At 46.3% G+C, this 23,907-nt stretch overlaps 1 protein-coding gene across 23 annotated transcripts in view; it reads right to left on the bottom strand.

The window, feature by feature from the left end:
• The window catches only part of LOC107318504 (uncharacterized), a 96,943-nt gene that overhangs the window by 28,134 nt on the left and 44,902 nt on the right, over positions 1–23,907 (bottom strand). For 6 of the 23 annotated variants that reach the window (XR_014934458.1, XR_014934465.1, XM_085516030.1 and 3 more), the window contains exons 1-2: positions 1,673–1,811; positions 1,234–1,417 (exon numbers count right to left, since the gene is read on the bottom strand). The exons of 6 other annotated variants lie outside the window; for them this stretch is intronic. Coding sequence is in view for 6 of the 17 variants with exons in the window: in XM_085516030.1 (XP_085372156.1) it covers positions 1,234–1,417; positions 1,673–1,711 (223 nt within the window). In the remaining 11 variants the exon portion in view is untranslated. Of the gene's footprint in view, positions 1–314; positions 399–1,233; positions 1,418–1,672; positions 1,812–2,767; positions 3,067–4,554; positions 4,699–23,907 lie in introns of those variants that run through there. 11 more of the 23 variants (XR_014934460.1, XR_014934459.1, XR_014934461.1 and 8 more) reach the window with 7 other exon arrangements.

Below are 23,907 nucleotides of genomic sequence, written 5' to 3' on the forward strand. Positions count from 1 at the left end.
CCTGCAACAGTGACACCTCTCCACTCAGGAAGCTCTACGGTAAATGATCCTCCTTCCTAGCAACACCTCTCAAAGTCAGTTATAGATGCCTCAAATCAGGCTTAAGAGATGGAAAGTGATATTTGGAAATGAATTGCAACCCTCATCACCTGGGATCTAAATGAGCACTGGTCCTGAACAACCCAAAGCACTTGAGACAAGGGTATCTTTCTGCCACACTGGCGCCTGAAACTCCCTTAGTTTCAGAGCAGTGTTGACCGACATCCTGAGCACTGCAGAACAGGTTCTGCACCGCTGGGAGCACTAACACCGACCTGTGTGCAACTCATGCTCAGAAGCTTGCAGATTCAGCTCACTCTATGGCAATCAGAGTAGCCCTGCTCCCCACTGAGTTGTAGGCTGGTAACTGGCCTCTCTGCAAGAAAAGAAGCATTCAAAATGTGTATTCACACTGATGAGGTGGGCACCACCACTGGGAGGACACGTGGCATGGATGTCACTTCCACTCCCCAGCACTGCAGGAAATACAGTTTTGTTACTGTAGTGGGTCACAGCAGCCAGCTCCCAGTCCATGCAATGCAACGGGAACAAACGGTCTTCTGAAGTAACAGTGCCTTCAGCCCAGAATACACTGCAATCCATATGGGGAAACATACTGGACCTCTGAAAGCCAAAGAAGAGTTAATTGCATTTCTAAAACCCAGCAAGTTCCCTGGAAACCTTTGGGGCATGATCTGGTTACACTTGTGCAAACAATCTGGCACCAGGCAGTGAGGCACACACCTTTACATTTAACATTTCTATTTTCCCAAGCCTTAACATCAGCTGTTGGCATAAAGGACTGGTTCAAGATGGAAAGCTTTTCTAGAAACTGGCTGTTCTTCAAAGGCGTATTTACTGGATGTTCCAGAAGCCACAATCCAATAAATGCGCAGCAATATTACACTGGGCAAAAATACTGGGGATAAAAGAATAGTGAAAATCCTATTACCATTTTTCATTCCATATTTTTTATCAGCGATCTACGTGACACTATAAAAATCCTTGTTGTGGCCAAGTCTGCAGATGCCAACAAGGCTGGCAGCAGGGAAACAACAAGCCCGACTGGACTATCAATACACAGCGATCTGAAGTGGCTGAGAATTGGCCACAGCCCAGGAAAACTTGATTTAAGATTTAAAAAGTCAAATACAAGGCAAGGCATCTGAAACCAGAAATGCAGGTTACACTTACAGGATGCAGCCTCGGAAAGCTGTTGCCTTGAAAAGAATTTAGAGGACAAGCACAAGCTGCATGAAAGGACGACTCTGATCCCTCCACTGAAAGGACAGTCACAAACAGCAGCAGGGAGCGTTCCTTCTTGTTCATGGCTCCAGTGACTGTCTGCTGCAAAGCTGTGTCCAGTATGTGTACCATCCTTTGAGAAGGAAGAGATAATAAAGAAGAGATTCTGGCAAAGAGAAGAGAATGACCCAGGAGCTGTGTGCTGTGTGCTTCTGTGTGAGCACGGGCCTGTTGGCTCACTAAAGATGTAGCTGAGAAGGGATCTGATTTCTGCTATAGGTGCTTATATGGGGGAAGGCAATTGTGGGGCAACTGTGGGAGAGGGCTTTTGGATACCATGGTGCCTTTTCTAAGACAACTGCAAAAAGCTTGAAATTAGAAGTCTCACCTTGAGAGAACACCTAACAGAAACAGAAGTGAAGGTCATTCAGTAATGGAAGCGCTTGGCAGAGAACGAGGTGAAATCACGGGATTAGCTGTTTTCCAGAAGCCACTCTTTCATTTGCCTTTTGGGAGACATTATAAAGGCAGCAAGACAAAACGGGGTTATTTTAAGCCCAGCTGGTCCCACCATTGTGTTCTTGCACAACACATTTGGAGTGGGTGTTTCTCTGTATTTGAGGGAGTGAAGGAAGCATTGCAGGGAGACTCAGGCAGCCTGAAAGACTTTAGCTAGCTGCCTCCAGCTCTACACTGTGCTCTGGGGGATGCTCCCACTGCTTAAGCTTTTTGTCCTGTAAGTTATACGACTGTCTCTTCCCAAATTAAGCAAACAGAGATTCCCTCCTGCAGAGCTGAAAATCTCAGTATCAATTTCTCCAGTTCTCACAAAATCCTCACCAGTTCAGCTCTGGAGAAAATGCATAAAGAACCCCTGTCTGCTCCTAGATACAGCTGGGGAGCTCTACAGATATCAGTGAGGTTTCATGGTGTAACAGAGCAGAAACCAGCTCAGCATGCTCATCTTCTCAAGCTAAGTCTGTCCTTCTGTTTCGATAGATTAGCACTTTGCCTGCATTTCTCCCTGCACAGTGATGCCAGCCTGGCCACAGCAACAGTGAGCAACGAGCAGCAGGAGGCCCCGCTCCATCCAGCACCAGCTCCCAGATCTCTAACAGGGGCGGCTTTTGTTCTCTGGTGCCTGTCTGATCTCTCCAGCCCTGTCTAACAGCACTCTGCATTCCTCCTCCAGGGCCCCCTCCCCACGTAACTCCATGAAACAGTATATTACTTTCCTATTCCAAATCCAGACCAGGCATCTGAGCAAAAATAAAGAAGTGATCAGTCATCACACTGATGCAGAAGGGTCTTTCTTCTCTCTCACTCTCTTGGTTTTGTAAGCTGAACTGTCAAAAGTGAAAATTCATCTTCTGTTTGAATGTGCAGGGAACACGCAGAGTTGGGCAGTGTGACACAAGGAGTGTATTTTCCATTTAAAATTAAAAAAAGAATGCATTGAAGAGAATAAACTGGTAATGCTCACCTTACCTGCACATCTCCCTGCCAACATGAGGCCAGAAGCTTGTCACAGCTGCGGGGTGAACTACACTTGGGACCAGCCTGACATGCCCCACATGCACATCATCTCTTGGCTCCTAAATCCGAAGTCTGCAGTGAATCAAGAAACTTTTCCAGTTGCAGACTGGATCTAGGGTGGAGTACCAACAGCAAGTTCCTTCTGTAGATCTGAAGTCCATCCAGACAGCGCCATCCCCTCCCTCTGGGGCAGCAGCAATGCTCATCACAGAACAAGCAACTTCCTGATTGCAAAGCAGGGCTTCCCTGGAATAAAATGCATCTCAGAGCAAACACGTTATAAAAACAACAAAACAGGTTGTGCGTGTTCAGATTAACTTCCCTTAGCCATTTCCAGCAACAAGATGCAGGTCTGATGGGCTTCCTCCAGAGTCCTCTCCATCTGTAAGGGGTTGTGTTTTACTCAGGGCTAGGACATTCCTTCTGAAGTAATTCCTGACCTTCCTGCATGTAGGTCCATGCCACAGAACTAGATTCCTTTCATACAAAACTAAATGACAAGACGTGCTCCAAAAACTCACCTACCATGTCCCAGTTGCTACTGAATGTTCTGAGCCATGGGGCCACATCAGAGCTAGTGGGTCCCCCCCAGAATGCACATAGCAGACCAGCACCAAATGCTGCATTACCCAGATCTGCCCCCGCTGCACATTGCTGCTTGCTAATGTGAGCACAACCACTGCAAAGCCTCTCAAACTCCCCAGCAGGCACTGCAGCTCTCAGAACAAAGAATAGCTGGGGCTGAGGTTCAGGTAGAAAACCATGTATTCTCATGCCAGAGGCACTAAAGGAAACAAAAGGGCAGGTGAATTCCTGTAAAGAAATTACCAGCATGATTAAGGATTAATAATTATTTTTGCATCTGATAAGTTATTGTAGCATTAATTTCCTGTAACCATTTTCTCTTAGGTGCTGTGTGTACAACCAAATTCTTTTCAGGATCACCTCAGGAACATTACTGACATGCTCAGATGACAGCTTCAGTAAGGTGTACTCATTCACCAGTTATTTTCCAATTATCATGTAGCTGTGGTGTGATGAGTAATCTTGTACAGAGAGAGGAAACCTTAATTTGACTGCCCTGAAAGCAGGTTACTGTGATTTCTAATGAGTGTCAAACAACAGCAAATCCTAACCAACCAAAATGGAAGGTAACTGGCTAGTGTCATGTCTAATTTCTCTAAACAATGGTATCATTAAATCCTCCTGCTATGGCTGATTTTGAATTGTCAATGTGAACGAGTTATGCCTCGAACAGAGGGATCTCGTATTTCTTCTCCGGTTGTATCTTTGATGTATTCAACTTTATGGTTTCCATTTTAATATCTGTGCCCTTCTGTCAGTGATGACAGATGTCTGGAGATTTGTGGTTGAGCTTCTTGGTGGCAGAGAAATCAGTAAACGTGGCACCTGGGTATACTATCAGATGAGTGGGTCAGCTTTAAATGCGAACTCTAAACTCAAATACAGGTGGTGGATACCCCTAAAAGACTGCAGAAACCTTAGTCTAAAAGATTCCCTCTTATCCCAGGAATGAATGCTGCCCCAGCAACCGATTTAAATCAGGGACCAAAAGAGAAGAGAAGCCACTCTCCTGCTGTTTTCACTCTTCCCTTACTTAGAATCTCATGCAATAAATCAGCCACAAGTTATAGTGCATCTTCCAAAGACTGCACTTTTTTTCCACAGAAAGATGAGTGTTTGTAGCATTGGAGCAGCAAGTCATCACATTACCTTCAAAAACTGGTAGCAAAGCTGCAGGAAGGCACTGAGTTGTCTGCTGGACAGCTCAGCTGTGTCCTGCTCAGTGGAAGAAGAGGAAGCACATTTCTTGCCCAGACTGGCACAGTGTTGCTGAGACCTTGTAATGAGGAACACCTAAAAGACGAGAGCCAGATGAATGTGAAGCTCAGATAATGGCTATGGCAGGAATAAAATGTATACAGCCAAGCACACAGATACAGCTACGCTTCCACAATGCTATGTATTACTATTGGCTAGGAAGAAAACATGTACCATCTCTTCCCAGTTAACTCATCTAGCACGTCAGCAGGCTTGCGCCAGAACAAGTCGTTTTTGTTCCTACCCAGTTCCTCCTCCTTTATCTGCAGGTAATCAGGAACAGCTGCATGCTTAGGTAAGCCCTGACTCAGACACATAAATATAAATTCTCTCAGATATAATTGCTACATCAGCTACAAAGAGAATACATATTTTATATCCTATAATAAAACATGGCCCAACAGAATATGTATTTTATATACTACAATAAAGCACGGCTACCACCAGAACTTGCCAGCAAATGCTGCTGTGCAAACATTTATGGTGTGAATGCAGTAAGAACCCAAATAATCCCAAAGGGAAAGGAAGGTTCTCGCTCCTCCTGCTGGTCACTCCTCACCCCCATTCCTCCAACACACCTTGTGATACAAGCTCCATCTCCACCAATAGCACTGACACTCCAGCTCTTACCCTCAGTTAAAGGCACTGTGACTGCCATGGAAAGATCCTGGCTCAGGCAAAATCATATTGAGGTTTTGAGTCTACTTACAACACTGAGCAAGATTATGCTGTCAAAAAGCAACTTCTTTGCAAAGAAAGACTACTAAGCCTTGTGTGATCCCATTGGCTTTGTATCATCTGCAAAACTGAAGATCCTGCATGCTGTGGTGCTGCATTCACCTTTAATAACGCTATTAAAAAACATCAGAAGAATTTGCAGGTCTAAGTGCATCAGCCACATCCTCACTTCCTCCCACTGTTCACCCCAAGCCATGACTCTGTCCCCTGCCTGTATTTCAGCCTTTTTGATCGTGATTTATTTTAACCTACATTTAGAAGGGAGCTGCGCTATAATCCATCATGCAAAATTTTGTTCAAACAGTCTGGAAGACCAAACGGATTTACGCTGCCTAGACTGATAGTTACCGCATTAGCATAAAGGATCAAATCAGCCTGACAGGACTTACCTGCAATATATCCATGCTGACTCACACCTATTACAGTAAATTTGTTCCTTCTAACAAAATCAGCTGCAAACCGGCTGTAAATGAAGGCAGCTCAAAGGCCTCCCTGAGAACAATGTTTATCCTGAATCTTTTCTGTTGTGACGGAGCATACACATTTTCGCATCATTTTAGGAAAGGACCAGAAGGTGTTGTACAATTGGTGAAAGAATTCTCTCTCCAAAGAGGGCTGCTACAGTCAAGGATGCCTGATTTATTTCACAGAGGCTTCAGCAGACAGAATTAAGCCTTGTATGAGACACTCAAGCTGTTTTTCTGATCTGATTTTCTGTGGGCCCTGATGAAGCACGTTATGTAAGGACAGCGTGGAGTAGGAACATCAGTAAGGTCTTCCTTCATAGTTCCCAACCACAACACCACCCTCTACATCAAACAGAACTATTTAAAAAGAAAGCTTTTCCATAAGCTATTTTCACTGTGGGAAGAACTTCCTGACACATAAGCCAAATCTTTTCCCACCCCAATTCAAATGCATCACTTCTTGTCCCACCCCAGTCTGACGGGAGACTCAGGTACAATGAACGTGTTTTCATACGCCAGGCAGAAAGACCTGTCGTTCTTTCCTCTGGGCCACAGAGAACTTTTTCTCAAATTAAAGCTCAACTTCCCCTGCTCCACTGTCTGGTTGTGGCCTATAGACTGGGCAGACTTCAAAATCACATTGAGGGATCTTTGCTCTAGCAGGGCTTGTGGTGGAATCTCTTCTTGGGCTTTTTTGGAAGAAAGATTTCCTTGCAGGCACTGAGCTTAAGAGCAGAGAAATGAAGCCCACTGACACATTCAGTCAGAACAGGCTTTTTCCTGTCTCTCCCCGGCACCTCTTCTCCTGACCCAAACAGGAGCTCAGGAGGCCTCTTCAGTTCCTCTGGATATACAAGATTGTTTTTAAAAGGCCTCTCACCATGTAATAATAATAAAGAGCTTCCTTCCATATAGAGTTTGCCTACATCTAAATGCTGTTCAGACACCAAGCAAAGCCCACAAGGATTCAGACTGATGCAGCAACCTGAGATGTCATTCCAGCTATGTGTTGACTTCCTCTCACAGCCATCCTCCTCTTTCTGCTCCTGTCTGCCTTCTGTGTTTAAATCCTGAACTCTTCAGAGAGAAGAAAAACTGCTCTCTGAAGAAGAGGATCCTCTGTGCAAAGATACCTAAATCTGCTTCTTAAGAAAGAGCACAAACTACTCTTTACATTAAAATAATTTTCTTTCATAGAATCATAGAATGGTTTGGGTTGAAAGGTAACTTTAAGATCATTTAGTTCCACCCCCATTGCTCTAGGCAGAGCAATGTATATATAAATAACCTCTTTGTAGCCCAGGTTGCTCACAGCCCCATCCAGCCTGGCCTTGAGTGCCTTCAAGGAGGGAGCATCTGCAGCCTCTCTGGGCAGCCTGTCCCAGTGTCTCGCCACCCTCACAGAAAATAATTTATTCCTAACATCTACTCTAAATCTACCCTCTTCCAGTTTAAAAACAATTTCCCCTCATCCTGTTGCTACCTGCCCTTACAACAAGTCCCCGCCCAGCTTTCCTGTAGGCCCCCTTCAGGTCCTGGAAGGCTGCTATAAGGTCTCTGCTGAGCCTTCTCTTCTCCAGAGCCCCAGCTCTCTCAGCCTGTCCTCATAGTGGAGGTGCTACAACCCTGATGATCTTCATAGTCCTCCTATGGACCTGCTCCAACAGCTCCATGTCCTTCCTGTGTTGTGGGCTCCAAAACTGGACGCAGCACTCCTGGTAGGGTCTCACAAGAGCAGAGCAGAGGGGCAGAATCACCTCCTTCAACCTGCTGGTTCCACTTCTCTTGGTGCAACCTGGGATACAGTCGGCCTTCTGGGCTGCAAGCACACAAGCTAAATGAAAATTTAGCTAAATATTCAGTAGAGATTCTACACAAAGGACTTAAAGAAAGCAGAAAGATGATTTGGGAGCTTAGCACCCATGCCAGCATGTTAATTTTTGTCTAAGGAAGCATTCTTGCATAGAACGATGCTTACGAAGGTCCACACCACAGGCAGGCTATTGGGTAATCTGTCTGTTACCAGCTGAATCATTAAATTACATTTTTAATTTCAACTGTTCCTCAGCACTGGGAAGCTACGTGCAACATCCTGCTGAGGGCAAAGTGAGTCAAGTGGTTATTAAATGGTCACAGTTAAGAGGTAGAACAAAGGTTCATTAAAGCAAGCACAGAAAACCAAGCCTTTTCCACTGCACAGTAATGCTCTGTGAAGCTTCCCCACTGCTTGGCACTGTAAGATAATATAGCCAGAGATTATATTTTTTTTCCTCCTATATATACTCTCATTTGGTTTCTAAGGGGGGAAGAAACTTTTCAAACTCTTAAAGATTCAGCTATTGTGTTTGAAATGAAATAAAGTTAACAGTTACATTCACTGAGGCGCTCTGAGCCTGCTGCGTTGGGTGAGTTAATGGAGTGGGTAAGACGTGTCCTGAGGGAGGAAGAGGAGCCAGCGAGGCTTATCCCTGACTAGCCAGCAGCCTCCGTTCGGCACAACTCTCAAGGGTGTGACTAAAGCTGAAGCACATATTTAAGTATCATTGACTTCAAACAGTTTTAAACACACATTTAACATTAGGCAGAAGCTTTGATAATTTGGGACCTTAGTCAAATCTAAAGATCCCCAGGAAATGAGGAGATACTGTGGATGTTTAGGTCTGGCTCCAAGCACAGGATACGCGTGGCACTCCAGGTTTAACTAACTCTCTTAGTAAGCAATAACCTGCAGACTACAGCAGACTACAGAAACTCTTCAGTTTCTTCTTGATCAGCACCATCAAAGTCATGACAATGCTGCAGGAGCCGCTCACCTTTCATTACATGTGATCACTGAAGCTAGCCACGTACTGTATAATTAGTGAAAAATGAATTATTTAAGTAACTCGCATTTAACAAATAGCACTGGTGTTCTGATTGCAATTCAGTATTCGTTTACCATAAAAAGACCTTCTTCTGATGCAGGAAATGGATTTTTCTGCTTCTAAGACCTTGCCAAATTGAGAGTTTTTCCTGGGTTTTCGCACAAAAAGTCCTACATTCTGATACAGGTTGAGGGTCAGTAGCCATAAGGTGGCTGATCAGACAGTCTGACCCCTGAGCAGGTTCCTAGATGGATTAAACCCAGCTGCATACTGCTGTGAATGGAGGGGAAAAAAATGGGAAAATGATAGGTTTTCTCTCATGTGACAGAGATCTTGCTTTTCTGTCGTTTTTCCCCTTGTACATTCTCATGGTTTTGTAGACAGGTAATTACATGCCTGATGCAAAGACCAGCCCTCATAGTTCCTATTTCAGAGCTGACAGGATTCAGTAGCAATTTTATCACAGTAGACACTCAGAGCCAGTATGAACATAGCTGGGATACAGCTGGGGTGGAGGAGGGAAGAAGAGCTCACTTGGCCACCTAATAATGGCTTCTGAATGGGCGACCTGAAATCAGACATTGAGTTACAGCTCTTTCCTTTAGCTTCACCTTCTAAACATGGAAGAGAGAGATACAAAGCCATGCAGAACTGAGCTATGTTCCCCCAACACATGGGTTGCAATACCATCCCAGCTCACTTTCAGTTAGCACACCTGAGCAGTCTGTGAGCCTGCTCTCTCAGGAAGGTAGTGAAGTGGGGTGAACATAAATAGCCCTCAGCTTGAGCCACGTTCTATCAGCCTGCTCAGCCCTGCAGCTCCTGGCACTTTGATCCTGGCATCATCAATGGCAGAGGTGCTCACTCTGCCTGTCCTGCCCAGACACACTTTGCATTTCTCACAGAGCCCCATAGTTGTGACCTAGTGAACACAAGTCAGTTATGGTGGACATGAGAGAGAAATACCTCTGAACTCAGAGCAACACAGCCCACATGGGGGCTATCTTGCAGCTTCCTGAAAAGCATCTGAGTGGACTCTGCTAGGGAGGAGAGGAGAGCAGTGCAGAAGGAGTACACTGACACTTGCGTCAGGAAGGTGGACCAGAAGCTTTGCTGCACTGTCATTAGCTGGTCTGAGAAGGTCAGAGACAGAGTCACGCTGTTAAAAGACTGCCAAACCCAGGTGTCAATGAAGAAATGTGACAGTGGGAGAAATAAGTTGAGTGTATGAACACTTGGATTAACAGCAGCTTCCACTCATCTGGTGTTGAATCTCCCTTTAGGTCATCATTTCCAACAGTGCTCAGCAACAGCAGCATGTCATCCCTGGGCCTGCAGCACAAACAGGGCAAATAAAGCTTCCAGATAGATGTGAAGGAAAGAGTGAAAACAGCTTTGCAGGTTTTCTAGTGGCAGAACAGTCAGTAGAGCAACTGATATTCCCCATACAGAATCCAGCATAAAGGATGGGATAGGTCCTGAAATTACCACCAAACATTGCCCTAAATTATACTTGTTTTTAAGGCTTTCAGTCACCGTAATTTCTACAGGGTTGTGCATGCAAGAACCCTTTTCTGAGCAGGCCCTACACAGAACAAACCAGACACATCCAAAACTGCTCCTTTGAAGCTCCAGCACACGAGGCTGACCCTCTGGAAACCTGCTCTCAGCATCACTGACCGCTTCCCCAGCACCCACTCTATATTTCAGATCCCTCTGGTCTGCTTTTCAGATCTCTTGCATACAGACACCTCCTGTGTTCCCACTGAGCCTTTGTGCACCCCAAGCAAAACGCTGTTTTATCTATCTCACACATGTACATTTTATAGGAGAGAGAAATCATTCTGAGAAGTGGGGAAAAGACACAGACCTTGCCTCTGCTCCAACCACAAGCTTGTACCCACCCAAAGAGCCACAGTCTGAAACCTGCTTTGGATGAGAAGCCAAAATCAGGAGCATCACAACTAAATTGGGATGTCTGGTCACTTCAGCCACACTACAGCTATTGAACCCTCTCAGGCAGCCCTTTAGCAGTGTGTCCCTTTCTAAAACTGCCAGCGCCTTTGTTCCCCTCAAGAATAGCTGCTCGCTTGTGCACACAGAGGCAGGGAAGGTTGGACACCGCGTGTTGCATTGTACTGTCAGGCTAAATAGAAGCTGATGGGATAATAATTAATTGCAGTCTCCCTGTAATAAAAGACAAGACAAAGCAAGAGATATAAATAAAATCATCAAAGGAACTCACAGAATAGGAGCTGTGTCTGCATCTTGTGGGCAATTTACAAGCCAAAGGAAGGTTGGGAACCCAAGGACTGAAAAGCAGTAAAAATCTATGGAGCCCTCACAAAACCATGACAGCATCTCACTGATCTGCCTTGTTACCAGGCAGAGGTATAAATTTCCTCAACACCTTTGTTGTTTAAGGGGCTGGAAAGGGAATGGAAAAAGGCCTGAAGTGGGAGTGACCCCGAGCTCACTCGGACCCGAACAGCAGGGAGGTGCCCTCAGAGAGAATAGAGGAGACAGAAGGCACAGAGCCCTGCTTCACGGGCAACAGGCTGCCAGCAAGTGCCGCCAGCCTGAAAACACGAGCTGGAGAGCCCCGCACAGCTTTAATGGAGAAATCTGTAACTCTCTTTGTAGCAGGAGGGCTCCTGTCCTTATGGCCTGCACAAAGAAAGCCCTGCCCTGACCCGTCACTTGCCAAAGCCCAGCTGCCTGTTCTGCTGCCCGGCTGTTGTGACTGTCACCTTGCAGCTCCAGGGGAGAGATGCGGTGACAAGGCAGAGGGGGCTGAACAAGACAAGGACAGCTGCAGCCTGGACACAGGGCTGGGACAACGAGGAAGGGATCCCACTCCTGCTCCCCTCAAAAAGGAGACAGAAAAAAAACAAAAACAGATGTAAGAGGATGGATACAAAGGCTCAGGAGGGAAAGATCCTCTGTCCTAGGCTCAGCTCCTGTTTAATGCCTAATTCTAACTAAAGTCAGATAAACAATGCCTAAATACCCTCACAGTTACCAATTATATGACTCATCCCAGCTTGCCCAGCTCTCATCTGATCCAATTCAATCTCACGGGCAGAAGTTATAGAAGAAAATTCTTTGGGTGTTTTCATAAGAGAGAAAACGATAAAGCACTCATACGTATAGGGCTAAACTGATGCTGGTGCAATCTCCTTCCTCCAGGAATTATACATTCAGCTCATCTCCATACTGCCATTAATCCCGCCAGGGAGACGCTTCCCTCATTCATTCCCTGAAGTGAACATGGAGGAGAGGAAGAGAAAGCAATGAGGCACTTCCTCTGCCTTTGTGAGAAATGCTCTTCCTGGTAAGTGGAAGCACAGATCCCAAATCCCAGCCCAGATCCAGGCTTTGTTTTGTTGTTTTTCTCACTCTCTATTTAAAATTCTCCTTCCACAAATTTCTTCTCTGGTTAAATGGAGCCAAGGTAAAGAAGCAGCAACTAATTAAAATGAGCTGCCACTACACAATAACTCCTCCATGCCAAAGGCAAACATAATCTTCTTCCCCAAAAGGACGCACAAGCCCTCAACTAAACAATAACTTCCTTTCTTCCCCTGTTACCTAAATAACAATCAAAACAACCAAGAGAAAAAGTCACCTCCCTTCCCCCAGGTCTGCAGTGCCCGGTCTGTGCACCTCTATGCCAGCATGCAGGGCTCTGTGCTCCTGGGCACTCAGGGAGCTGGAGCTGCAAGCAGAGAGAAGAGATGGCTGCAGATCACGCCCTGCCTCGTGTCTGCTCACAGAAGAGGTGGCACGCTCCCAGCTGGCTCCATGCAGAGCAGAACACTTGCCAGTTTTGGACCTTTGCTCTGCTGGGGATCTACAACTTCTGCATTTGTTCCTGGCTGTAGGGAGGATCTGGGGATCTGAAGGCGCAATGTTCAGAGCCAGCTCAACAGACTTAAGCCACATGAATCCTTCCATCACCACAAAGGCCAGAGAAGGCTCTGCCAGCCTGCAGGTAACCTTCACTTCCAAAGTAGAGCACATCCCTGTACATGCTGTGTGGGGGAGAGAAAGACAGACAGTGAGTTACGCGTGTCCTTGACTCCAAGCTAGCTGAGAGTTGCAACAGAGAGTGGGAGAAAGCTGGAAAACACCCAACTGCTTGTGGGGGCTGCCACCAGCTTCTCCCTCCAGCTTGCAGTCCTTCACTTTTACCATCCCGCTCCTGGAGATCAGCCTGGCTCAGTGCTGCTGCTAGGAAGACAGGGCTGTGGTCAGATCAGCGCTGACATCAAGCCATGTCTGGAGGGCACTCAGCTCTAAGAGAGCCCAACTGGCATGAGGTCCAGAAGCCTTTCCCGTCCAGGTTGATCTGAAAATCATGAGCACAAAACCATGGGCTCATCTGCTCCAGAGAAAACCAACTTCATGCTTTCACATCTGCTATAGGCCACTGTATAGACAGGAGTGCCCAGTGAGGCTGCATTGTCATGGGGCTGACTCCCATGACCTCAGGATGTGCACACTGAAGCTGACTCCTGTGAAAGGTCAGGTCCCCAACCTCAGAATGATCAGAACAAGAAGAATGTGCCAGCAGGGCTTTCACACAGCCCTCTTTTACTTTGTAGTGTACAGAACAGAAGCACGAAGAGTTACTTACCTGCACTGCAGGAAAAGACCTGACAGCAGAGGGGCAGTAACCTTTTGCTGAAATAGAGTAACCTTAAAAAAATGGTTCTAAAGATGGATCAGATGCTCATCTGATCACATCTTCAGCTGTAAGACTTCCCTTTAGCAGCTTTTTTACCTGCATCCAGGCAATGGAAACCAGGTTCACTGATAGAGTCATTACTGCACACATGGCCACAACCTGCTCAAGGTAATTCCTACTCAAGGACAGGGGAGAGGGAAAGTGACAGTATTTGGAGCTGCTCCTGTTCAATTGTCTGGAAAGTGATTGAATGCTGTAGCACTTAGACACATACCAGCAGCAAGGCAGGAACAGGTCAGAGGTAACAGAGAGGATCTTGCCACATGAATATGGAGTTTAAAGAGAAATATTTAACTGAGATCCCATTTAAAGCCCTTTGTACACTGTGAGCACTAGGAATGTGTTCGAGGAGATGTTGACTGTGCTGTGATGCCACCCACAGCAGCATCCAGACAGGAAGTGGTGCCCCCAACCTTTGCACAAGAGGGGAAGAAGGGTGCAGGCATCAACTCTACCTGCCCCAGTCACAGATCCCGGGTCTGCTTTTGCTCCTCTGATCTCTGCTGCTGGCTGACCACCTCAGATCAGCCAGATGCCTGATATGGCCAGGACCTCAAACCTGCTGCCTTTGTCCTGCTTGCACCATCTTGCTCATCACATAGTTTAGGAAACACAATGGATTCTCCATGTGTGCGACCACGTGCACACACACAGAACCAAAGGCAGTTCTGAACCTTTTTATCAGTAAGCAATAACACCTGAACTTTGTGCATATATTCAGATTATTTAGCAATTAGTAGTTAATATACTCAGTGGGGTTCTTTTTGATCTCCTGTCTTGTATCCTAGAATCCTTAGCATAAGCAGCCAAATGGCTACAGCCAGCACTCCCCAGGAGCCCCCAGCTAACTGTCCAGCCATGGCCCCCTGTTTGGCTGTGCCCTAATGAGAGTGTTTGTCAAGGCCACCAACCAGAAGATCTATAGGTCCATAGGCCAGTTGGTCTGGTTGCTCAGTAGGTGGTTTTCATGGCGTGTGAGTATGCACCTGCAGACCCATAAGAGACAAAGCATACCAAAAGATGACCATGGTACCTAACCTAGCTGCACTACTAATGCTACTGCAAAAGAAGCACGGTACTGTGTAGTTTATTTATGCTTTGCTTTACTGCATGTGCCCTAAGAGGAAAAACCAGACACCAGTAACTCACTGCCGTACAATCCTCAGAAGAGAAAAAGCATCCAGCATTGCTCCCAAGCATGCTGAGCTCCTGCAGACAAGTGAGAAGTGGACTAAAATTGCTCTAAAATTTTCCCTATAACACACTTTTTACAGCACCTGAGGAGCTGTAGGCCTTTATGCTAATGTTCCACGTGACTTTCCAAGCTCTTTTCTTCACTCATGGCCTCTTGTGAAACAGAGCTGAGCCCCCTGTTCCTATGGAAGGAAGCAGAGGGCACAGACAAAGCCATTCTCCTGAATTCCCCCTTTCATGTTGCAGCAACAAAGCAGCTCACAGGGAGCAGCAGCATCCTAAGAGGCTGTTCAAGGGCAGGACTGCTAAGTCCTGAGGGGACCTGTCAGCTTAAACTGCTTGAGACTTGCAAGTCCCAAGCTAGTCCTTGCACAGCGTTATGACTGCAGAACAGCTACTGTACTGCTGCAGTATCTCTTCTATCCTATAAGTACAGCACCTTTTCTGACTTTTTCACGCAGGTTTTTAAGCATCTGCCATGCTGCCAGGTGTGGAAGACTCTGCTGCAGTGTGTCTGTAGTGCTGCAGAGCTATTGTATGAACATGAAATTACCTCCTGACCATAAGTCCTAGTCAATGAGAAGAGCCCCATGCTCAGAGTACAGGGAGCTCCTATCCTCACAGCCCATGACTGCAGGGATGCACAAACATCACTATGCCAAGGCCTGGATGCTCCATAAACCCAGCACACAGTGGTGCAGTCATGAAGCCACAAGGATCAGAGCTGTGCAGAAGGCACAAGATTGCCACCAAGGACTGTGGGGACAGAAGTGCTCAACTCAATAAACGATGAAAGTTGCATCTACTCCAGGGACCCTGCTCCAGGCCTCAGGACAAACCTCTTTTCAGCACTGAACGTGGGGAGGACAGCCAGGAGCTGGCTTGAAGGCTGCTTGCACACCGGGGGGTCACAGCTTTGGCTCAGCAGGCCTGTCTGTTCTCTGCCTTGATCTTCATCCCTAGGCTGCATTGAAAGGAAGTTTGTCCGAGACAAGCGTGTATGGCACACAATGTCAGCTCCAAAGCAAGCTGCGAGGAAACAGATTGAGTTCTCTGTGCAAACCAACTGCAAATCCATTCCTTGGTGGCTTCACTTGTGGGACACTTCAAAGGCACCAAGCATCCACAACGCAGCTGCTGCCCTGGGGAAGGAGTCGTTGAATAGCATCCGTGAATGAGAAGTAAAAATTAAGCAGTTAGATTTGGCACGTGCATCACAATAAAGATCCCTGAATGCTGAGCTTCTTACTGAACCTAAGGCAGGCTGTTAATTCGTTATTCACTTCCCAGCCTGGAAGGAAAAGCATGTTATACCCGAGGGCCAGAACTGATGAACAGAGCCATAAATCAAGCAGTTTACAAGACCAGCAATTAGGAAACAAGCCGACAGAAGGGAGAACTCTGTCAGTAATAAAGCAGACAAACCACAGGATCTGCTGAGTGCTCAAAGCAACTGGGGACATACAGTCCTTTCTACACTCCATGTCTAATTCTTCCAGCCATTTGCTGCCTTTCCCTTTGTCTTCTATTTCCTTTTATTTCCTCTCATTTCCTCTCCAGCTTTTCTCTGTTCTCTTCTCCCTCTCTTCTGAAAAGCCAGTTCTTCCTGAGAAGGCAAGGACATACCTGCTGAGCAAATGGATGCAACAGCTGCCATCCAAGAGCAGATCTGGCTCCCATGACTCTGCCCACTGCCCTTCCTATATTTCCCACTCCATTTCTGGCTCCTTCTCCTTACCAATTCAAATCTTGCCCTTGCTTTCCCTCCCAGTGCACCAGTACAAATTCTGCCCTTGCTTTCCCTCCCAGTACTGCAGTGCTGCATGCAGCATAGGACACCAGAACAGCCAGGCCCCAGCAGCTGCTCTCTGCATGCAGCTCAGGTGCACATACATTAAATCTGAGTGAAGACTATTTAATCCAGCCTCTTGCTTTCTCACATATCACCTCATCTCTAGGACATCACATACTTGAGAACTTGCCTGTGTTAGCCTTTGGCACTCAGTATATGCATAAGGAGAAAAAACATGGTGATTTAGGAGCCTTATTTTGTCAAGACATGAGGGAGACCTGATAATCCTCCCACCATCCCAAGACTGAATGCATCCAGTTATGCCAAGTATTTAAGTATGTGATATTCCTGAGCAGCCTTTCAAGGGTCTGAAGGAATCTCAGCTTTGTGAAGTCTGCTCTATGGAAACACTTGCTGCTTATCACCCATCAGAAACCTTTCTAGCAGCAGACACTGAGGGCAGAAGCAAGAGAAACAAGGTCAGTCATTAGCATGCCACAGTATGCGCTCAGCCTTCGCTGTTCCACAGCCAGCTCCCAGACTGGCTGCTCCCCTCTGCGGGGCGAATCAGTCCGATTTCAGCACATCACAGGCTCAGCTGATAGTCACTTACAAGAAACAAAGTGCTGCCTCTGAGTGCACATTACTCTAACGCACTCCCAGCTGCCTCTGGTTTTGATCTTGAATGGCAAGACTAAAGATGTGTCTGGAAGAGTCGCTAGTCCATGAGAGAAGAGAACATCTCTAACCTTGAACACAGAGAGACTAATAATCCACCTCCCCCAGTGCTGGGGCAGAGAGGCTTTGATGAGCACTTTGGAAATGCTGTAAGAAGAGGCTGCAATATAATGTTAAGTAATTAGGTGGCTGCACAGCAAAAGGAAAATAAAGTCAAAATTGTTTCTGTTCAAAGCAGATTCCAATGAAGGAGCAAACAGCTGTGAGACTGGAGTCAGGCTGCAGCGGACTCTGTGAGGAATTGGAGAGAGCAATGAGCTTCAAGGTCTTGAGAAATACAGATCCTAGCCACGAGGCTGGGGCAACTAAAAAAAGCTCAGCAGCTGGGGAGTCCTTGGGAGAAGATGGGAAATCCTCTTCAAATGAAGGTTTTTCCCACCCAGATCTTGGCAAGCCACAAGCAGTTACATTTCGTGTACATCTCTTCCTGGCCAACCAGCTGCAGATTTCACACTTAGAATGGCTGGAGAGTTTCCAAACTCATCCCAAACGTGCTTTTTCCTTTGATGATGGCTAAGATCTCAACAGATTGCATGTGTGGCTTGTAGAAGCGTGCCCTCAGGCACCCCAGTCTGCTATCCAATGATGCCCTGACTTCACAGAGCCACACAAGGGGCACCCATGGCCAGCAAGTCCCCACCTGAGAGCTTCCATGGAGCTGTGCTGGTGCTTACCATCAGATCCTAAAGAGGAAAAAAAGTCTCCTTCTCCTCTTGTGCTACCATAGCTGCTTATTTTGTATAATAGGGAATAATATGAGAGAAGAGCAACTGGCAGTTTACCCACAGATTTCATTACTCAGAAATGGCACAGGGGCTTTCCACAGCATCAGGTAGGTTTCCGAATGGCACTCGATGGAAATTCCAGGCGCTTGGCTTTGCCCCATATCACTGGGAAGGTCAGAGCTCGCAACAAACCATATGCTCAGTCTTGGCTTCCCCTCACACTGTCAAGAAGTGTCTGCAAGGAATAAAGCCAGAAGGAACATTAACTGATCACCACTGAAACAGAGCCTTTCCTTGGCTTTCACCTAATTAACTATCAAGAGGCAATGACGGAAGGCCCCGCATTGCCAATAAAGAATGTAGGGTTGGTAATTAATTAGCAGCCTATTGGGATCCTAGCACCTCTCGCCCACAGTGAGCTCTACAGATTGATACAAAGGGGATTTAATGGAAACACAGCAGTATTCCCATTATGGCCTTAAGCAAAACAGAACTAGTTTTTGAAGGAACCTCATTTACAGTCCTCTCACATAACTGATGCTTAGCACCTAACCCTGCAGGTAACGGATTGTATTGGAAAGGAACCTGCCTACAGAATACTAGAATAAGAGAGAAAACCCCTCAAGTAATTTGGTGAGCTACATCCACCACTCTCCAAGAATAAGAAAACAGCAAGAGCAGAAGGAAGTCACATCAAGGCAGTCCAAGGAATCCTTAATGGACGCGCAGAAGACAAGATGAGAAGCAGCTGACTAAAGTCAAAGGAGGATCCTGGAATGAGACTTTCCTAAGGTTACTGAGGGTCTGACCCACACATGGTAACCACACAACCTGTATTTAACCTGCACATCCTTTATGCATGCATCCCATGTTGTCCCCACACACAATCCCAAATGAGAGTCAGATCTGTGATGTGCATCCTCCTGTGCAGCCCACTTTATTGCCGGCCCTGAATATAGTCCTCTTCAAAGATACTGCTGCACATCCCCTGCCCAAGCTTGCAGCTGCTCTCTTCTTAACAAGCTCTCTGGCTCATTAACCTTTCATTTTGCTACTCTTGTTCAAGGATGAAGTGTGCCATGCTTGCTCTCATGTCTATCAGCAAGTTACAGCATCTTCCTGACACCACCAACTGCCTGTTGGTTTCTCTCACAAGTGGGCTCCATGCTGGGAGGCTCTACACAGCCTTCAGGCTCCTGTGATATTCCCAAAAAACCTCGTCTTTTCCTGCCCAACAGACATCACTCCTCTTCGCAGGCTCTCGTTTTTCTGCATACATATAGCTGTCAGCTCCATGAAAACGTCAGCTTAATGCTCAGTAAGCATCAAGAAGCAGATCAAGTGGTATGAATCATTTGGAAAGAAAAAAAAGAACAGAAGAATCTATGATTCATCCACACCTTGGATACTTTGTGCACTTGTGATCCCTTCATCTCAAAGGGGATATCAGAACTGAAACAGATTCTGAAAAGAGCACAACAGATGGTCAAAAACACAGAGCATAATTAAAAGCACAATTACTGCAGGCACCATGAAGTAGGCTCAGACTCGTTAGCGTATATGAGGAAAGGCTTTGGGGGAAAAAGTAGAGCTGTGAAGTCATTACTGGTCTGAAGGGGCATCAGCTCTTCATCTTCCCTTGCAAAACAAGAGCTAAAAGGAAGTGGGACCAGACCCAAGAATCCCACCCTTCTTAATACCAGGGAGACCATCCTATCTCAGTGCTTTTGAAGCTGGTCTTTGCTTTGGATGAGACAAAGGACCAACTATATTTACCTCTAATAGCTCTCATTACCCTCAGGCAAATATCCTCCCTCTGCTCTTTTATATCAGGAAAAAAAACAACCCACCATCCCAAGTCTCAGAAGTAGATTTACTACAGTAGTGCTGAAGGTCTTTCCTTGCCTCTCCCCATCTGCCATCTTTCATTCATTATGAACAAATCAGCCCCCATGTTCTATCAGCTCATAGCACCAATCCACCCACCAGATTTTCAAGGAAGTCATGCTTTTCTTTATTCATACTTTTAGATGGGAAGAACACCCACAGAGCTGCTTACTTGTCTTCTTCAAAATCTTCTTTCACTGTGATTTCTGCAGGAAGCTTGACAGCCTTGATAGCACACTGAATCACTTCACAGCTCCTCTGTTCACCTCCACCAGTCTCACACTTCAGTGGGGAGCTCTCTGGGATAAGCCTCCTTTTATCTTATGGTTGTACAGTTCCAGAGCACCTGAGGCTTTGTTCTACACCTCCCATGCTACATGAAGTCCAGAGGTTTTGCCCTACAGGTCCAGAACCTCCCCACTATAGCCAGCAGCAGCCTTCAGCCCTAGAACCCGAGTGCTCACCCCACAGGCTGTGACCCCAGCCTAGGGACATCTTGCCCCAGAATCTAGTTCAGAACATGATTCTGTTTCTACTCACCACTACAAAACAGAGGTACACTTATCATCAATGAAATGCCTCTGTCTAACCAGGCACACTAGTTTCTGGGCATCTTTTCCTTCACCACCCTGCTCCAGGTTCTACAGCTCCCATAAAAGCCCCTGGTTGACTCCCATAATCTCACCTTCCTTTCACCAGCTGGTCTAGGGATTCAGTGGTCTAGGATGACTACAAATCCTAAAGGCCTTAAAAGAACAAGTCCTCTTAGACCAAAATCAGGAAAGACTCCCCTCCTTTGGGCATAAGCTCTAAGTAAGAGAAAGGTTTGGGTTAAGATGGAACCCAAACCTAGAAATATATATACCCTCCCAAAAGCTTATTGGATTATTATTATTGGATGCATATTGTCAGATTAAATGAGGTGGATTCTGGCCTCTTATCTCCTGGGCACAGAAAAGGGCAAGGATTTTGGAAAAGATTTCCCACTCAGCTACTGAGCACCCAGCTCCAGGATAGGCGCTGTGCAGTCATTTTGCACAGTGAATGTGGTTAAGAGCTGGACAGGAGCCTAGAGAGGCAGAGGAATACATAAACAGAGATATATTTGTAAATATGTCTGGATGAGGCCCAGACCAACTGGACCCAGCTTTGAAGTTGCCTGTGCTTTGAGCAAGGGCCGGGACTGAAGGCTCCATGGGGTTCCTTTCATACAGCATTATCCTGCGACTGTAGGGCTCTATGGCCTTCAAACAGCAAGTGTAATACCACTGCTTAGTAAAAGCAGGACTCTTCTCCAGACACAGAGCACACCACAGAGCTCAGCTCTCCTCAGCTCCTCAGCAGGAGATACCCACACAGCAGAAGCACCTGACTCTGTCCCTTAGACCAGTGCCCTTTCAATGCAGGTGAACAGCACCTGCCTTGACAGCACTGCCACAGTCTTGTAGATAAGCCAGAAGGAAAGGGTGCCCATGGAAAAGTAATTAGAAGGAAAACTGAAGTGTGGGAATGGAACACTGATTGGGTTGCATTTGCATTTCAGTAAAAATGCACTGACATCAATGTCTGGCTCTAAAAAAGCATTCCAATTTTGAAAGTAGTTCGTAAGAGCCTTGGTAAAGGAGAGTTCTTGGCAGAGGGTGAGAAACACCAGTTCCCACTGACAGATACTCAGAGGATGAGAAATAGCACTTCTGTACACACAGAAACACCTCAGGATTGGCCTCCAATAAGGAGAGATTTTACGTCCTCATCTGGAGTCCATCATGGAAAATAGGGTTTAGAAAGCCACTTTCTAGCCCTGAAAATCAAAACAAGTAAACGTACAGCATCTCAGATGTTCTAGAGATGAAGAGGCACAGACTTCTGATGGGATTCCAACTAATTTCACTATACATACAAAATCTGGCTTTAACTCTTCCTGCGCTATCAGCCTTAAGATTTCTACCTTCAAGCACATTTCTACCAAGATCTTGCACAGAACGGCCAAGTGCAGCAATCCACAGCACTCACAGCAGCCAGGACATATTTGGGCCTTTTCACAGCGCAGCAGTTGGACCAACAGGACTGAGCTGCAAAGATATGGGTAGGAGAAGGTGCTTTCTGTTGCTTACCTTCAAGAATGCAGCAAATGTTTTAGGTGTATTTTCTGAACTGAGATCACTTGAAGGTGCTTGAACATTTCTGCCCAGCACCCTCAGATGTGCAGCAGTGTGGTAGAGGATACTTCTGCTAGTGGGAAACTCAGTCCTGAAGTCCTTGTTCAGGGTTACATGTCCCCAGAGCAGCATTAAGCTGGGGAGGAGCAAACAGAGCCATGAGGGGAAACTCCAGAGAGTTCCCTTGGAAGAATCCCCTTCATGGAGAAGGGCTCAGGCGATGGTGGGCTCTTCTAGATCACACCTTCCATATTCCCAGGATCAGCCCGAAAGAGGCTGGGTTGTTATTTCCCCTGCAGTCTACCTCTATAAACCAAACCTTCCAATATCTGCACGCACACAGAAGGGTTCAGCACTGGACATGCCCTTGTTTTTTACATACATAATAAATAGGTGTGCTCACAGCCCAGAGAACACCCTGCTGCACTGTTCAGCAGCTGGCTAGTATCCTTTTAAATAATTAGTGGGTTCTCTAATGGTACTCCCTGCCTTCTGTTCTTGCAAGCAGCCAGCTAGAAGTGCTTATGTGCAATCAGGCCCTGCGTGATGATAATAGATGATAAACATAATTATTTGGGGTCCTGATTGCCTCTGCTTTCTTCATTCTGTTGCTGATGTGCAAAACAGCCTCAATGTTTTCAGTTTTATGGGCAGAAATTTTGAAGATACAGACTTCTTCCTAAAGAAAGAACTGCACATTCAGGGAAACAAACTCTGCAAGGCAACGAGCCGTGCACTGCACTGAGCTGCAGCTGTGGCAGACTTCTGCTTCTTGAAACACAAAGTCTTTAAGATGCACCTGAGCACTCTGCAAAGCCAAGGTCAGAGAGTGATGGGAAGTGAGTTTCATTATTCGGCTGTAAAACCAACAGACAGGAAAACATTAGCGATGAAGCAGTTCGACTGACTTCTGCTCATAGCAGTGCTGTCACATGGATATCACAGAACTCAGGATTTCAGGAAGCTGAATAACATTAAGTCTCCTAAAGCAGCAAAACGTTCCATTAGACCTATCAGTTGAGTGTGTGAAGCTGTAGGGTTGGGGAACACTTTCCTGCACTAGTCAGGAGCTGACTGCCTTCAGATCTGCCTTCAGATCTGGAACAGCAGATGGCTCAGATCAATATCCAGAATCCAGATCTCTTACCTCTGTTTTAAAACAAAACTGGGATCTGATGCAGTAGTAGTGCTGTGCACAGAGGCTCTGCTCCGCCCCACAAGCCCATATACCCAAATCTGCACAGCCACATTCAGGCATGGGTGTATGGAGCCATGAGGGAGACATGCAAACATGTACTGTGACACCTAGCAGAATGTACACAGGAGAAAAAAGGGATGGCAAGCCCATCCCCTTGCTGTAGTTTTCTGTCATCCTCCCTCTATTGTCATTTGGTTCTTTCTGTAGACCTGGGTTGCGGACTTCCTTTTATATGATCCATTCCACATAGTGAGAGATGGAACTGGTAAGGTCAGGACAGCCTGAACAGCAACAATCTTTCCTGCCAACTCAGGAAAAGGTGGGTTAGTGGGAGAAGGCTGAGAGCCAGCAGGAACAGCAGGGATGGCTGAGATGATACACACATCAAGTAGCCCTTCTTCTTTCTATGCTAACCCCATCATGACCCGGCTCCTCAGACAGGCAGTGTCTAGGACATGGTAATGCAGAAAACAACTAGCTCTTTAAGTTTTATTATTAAATAAATACATCAATCCAGCTAACACAAGGCCTTAAAGCCAAAGTAGCCAAGTTAAGGATAGGATAGAAGAGATGAGAAAAGCCTTAGAGAGAACAGGTAACAAGAGATGTGTTTACTGCAGAGGAGAGAGAAGGCTTCTAACACAAGCAGGCTGCTACACAACAAACAATCCCCGTGACCTGGTAGGGCAGTACAGACATATTTACACATACAGGCAGGGAGAAGCCGATCCCT

The sequence above is a fragment of the Coturnix japonica genome, chromosome 14 (assembly GCF_054131305.1).
Source record: "Coturnix japonica strain WE chromosome 14, WE-NBRP24, whole genome shotgun sequence".
NCBI lineage: Eukaryota > Metazoa > Chordata > Aves > Galliformes > Phasianidae > Coturnix > Coturnix japonica.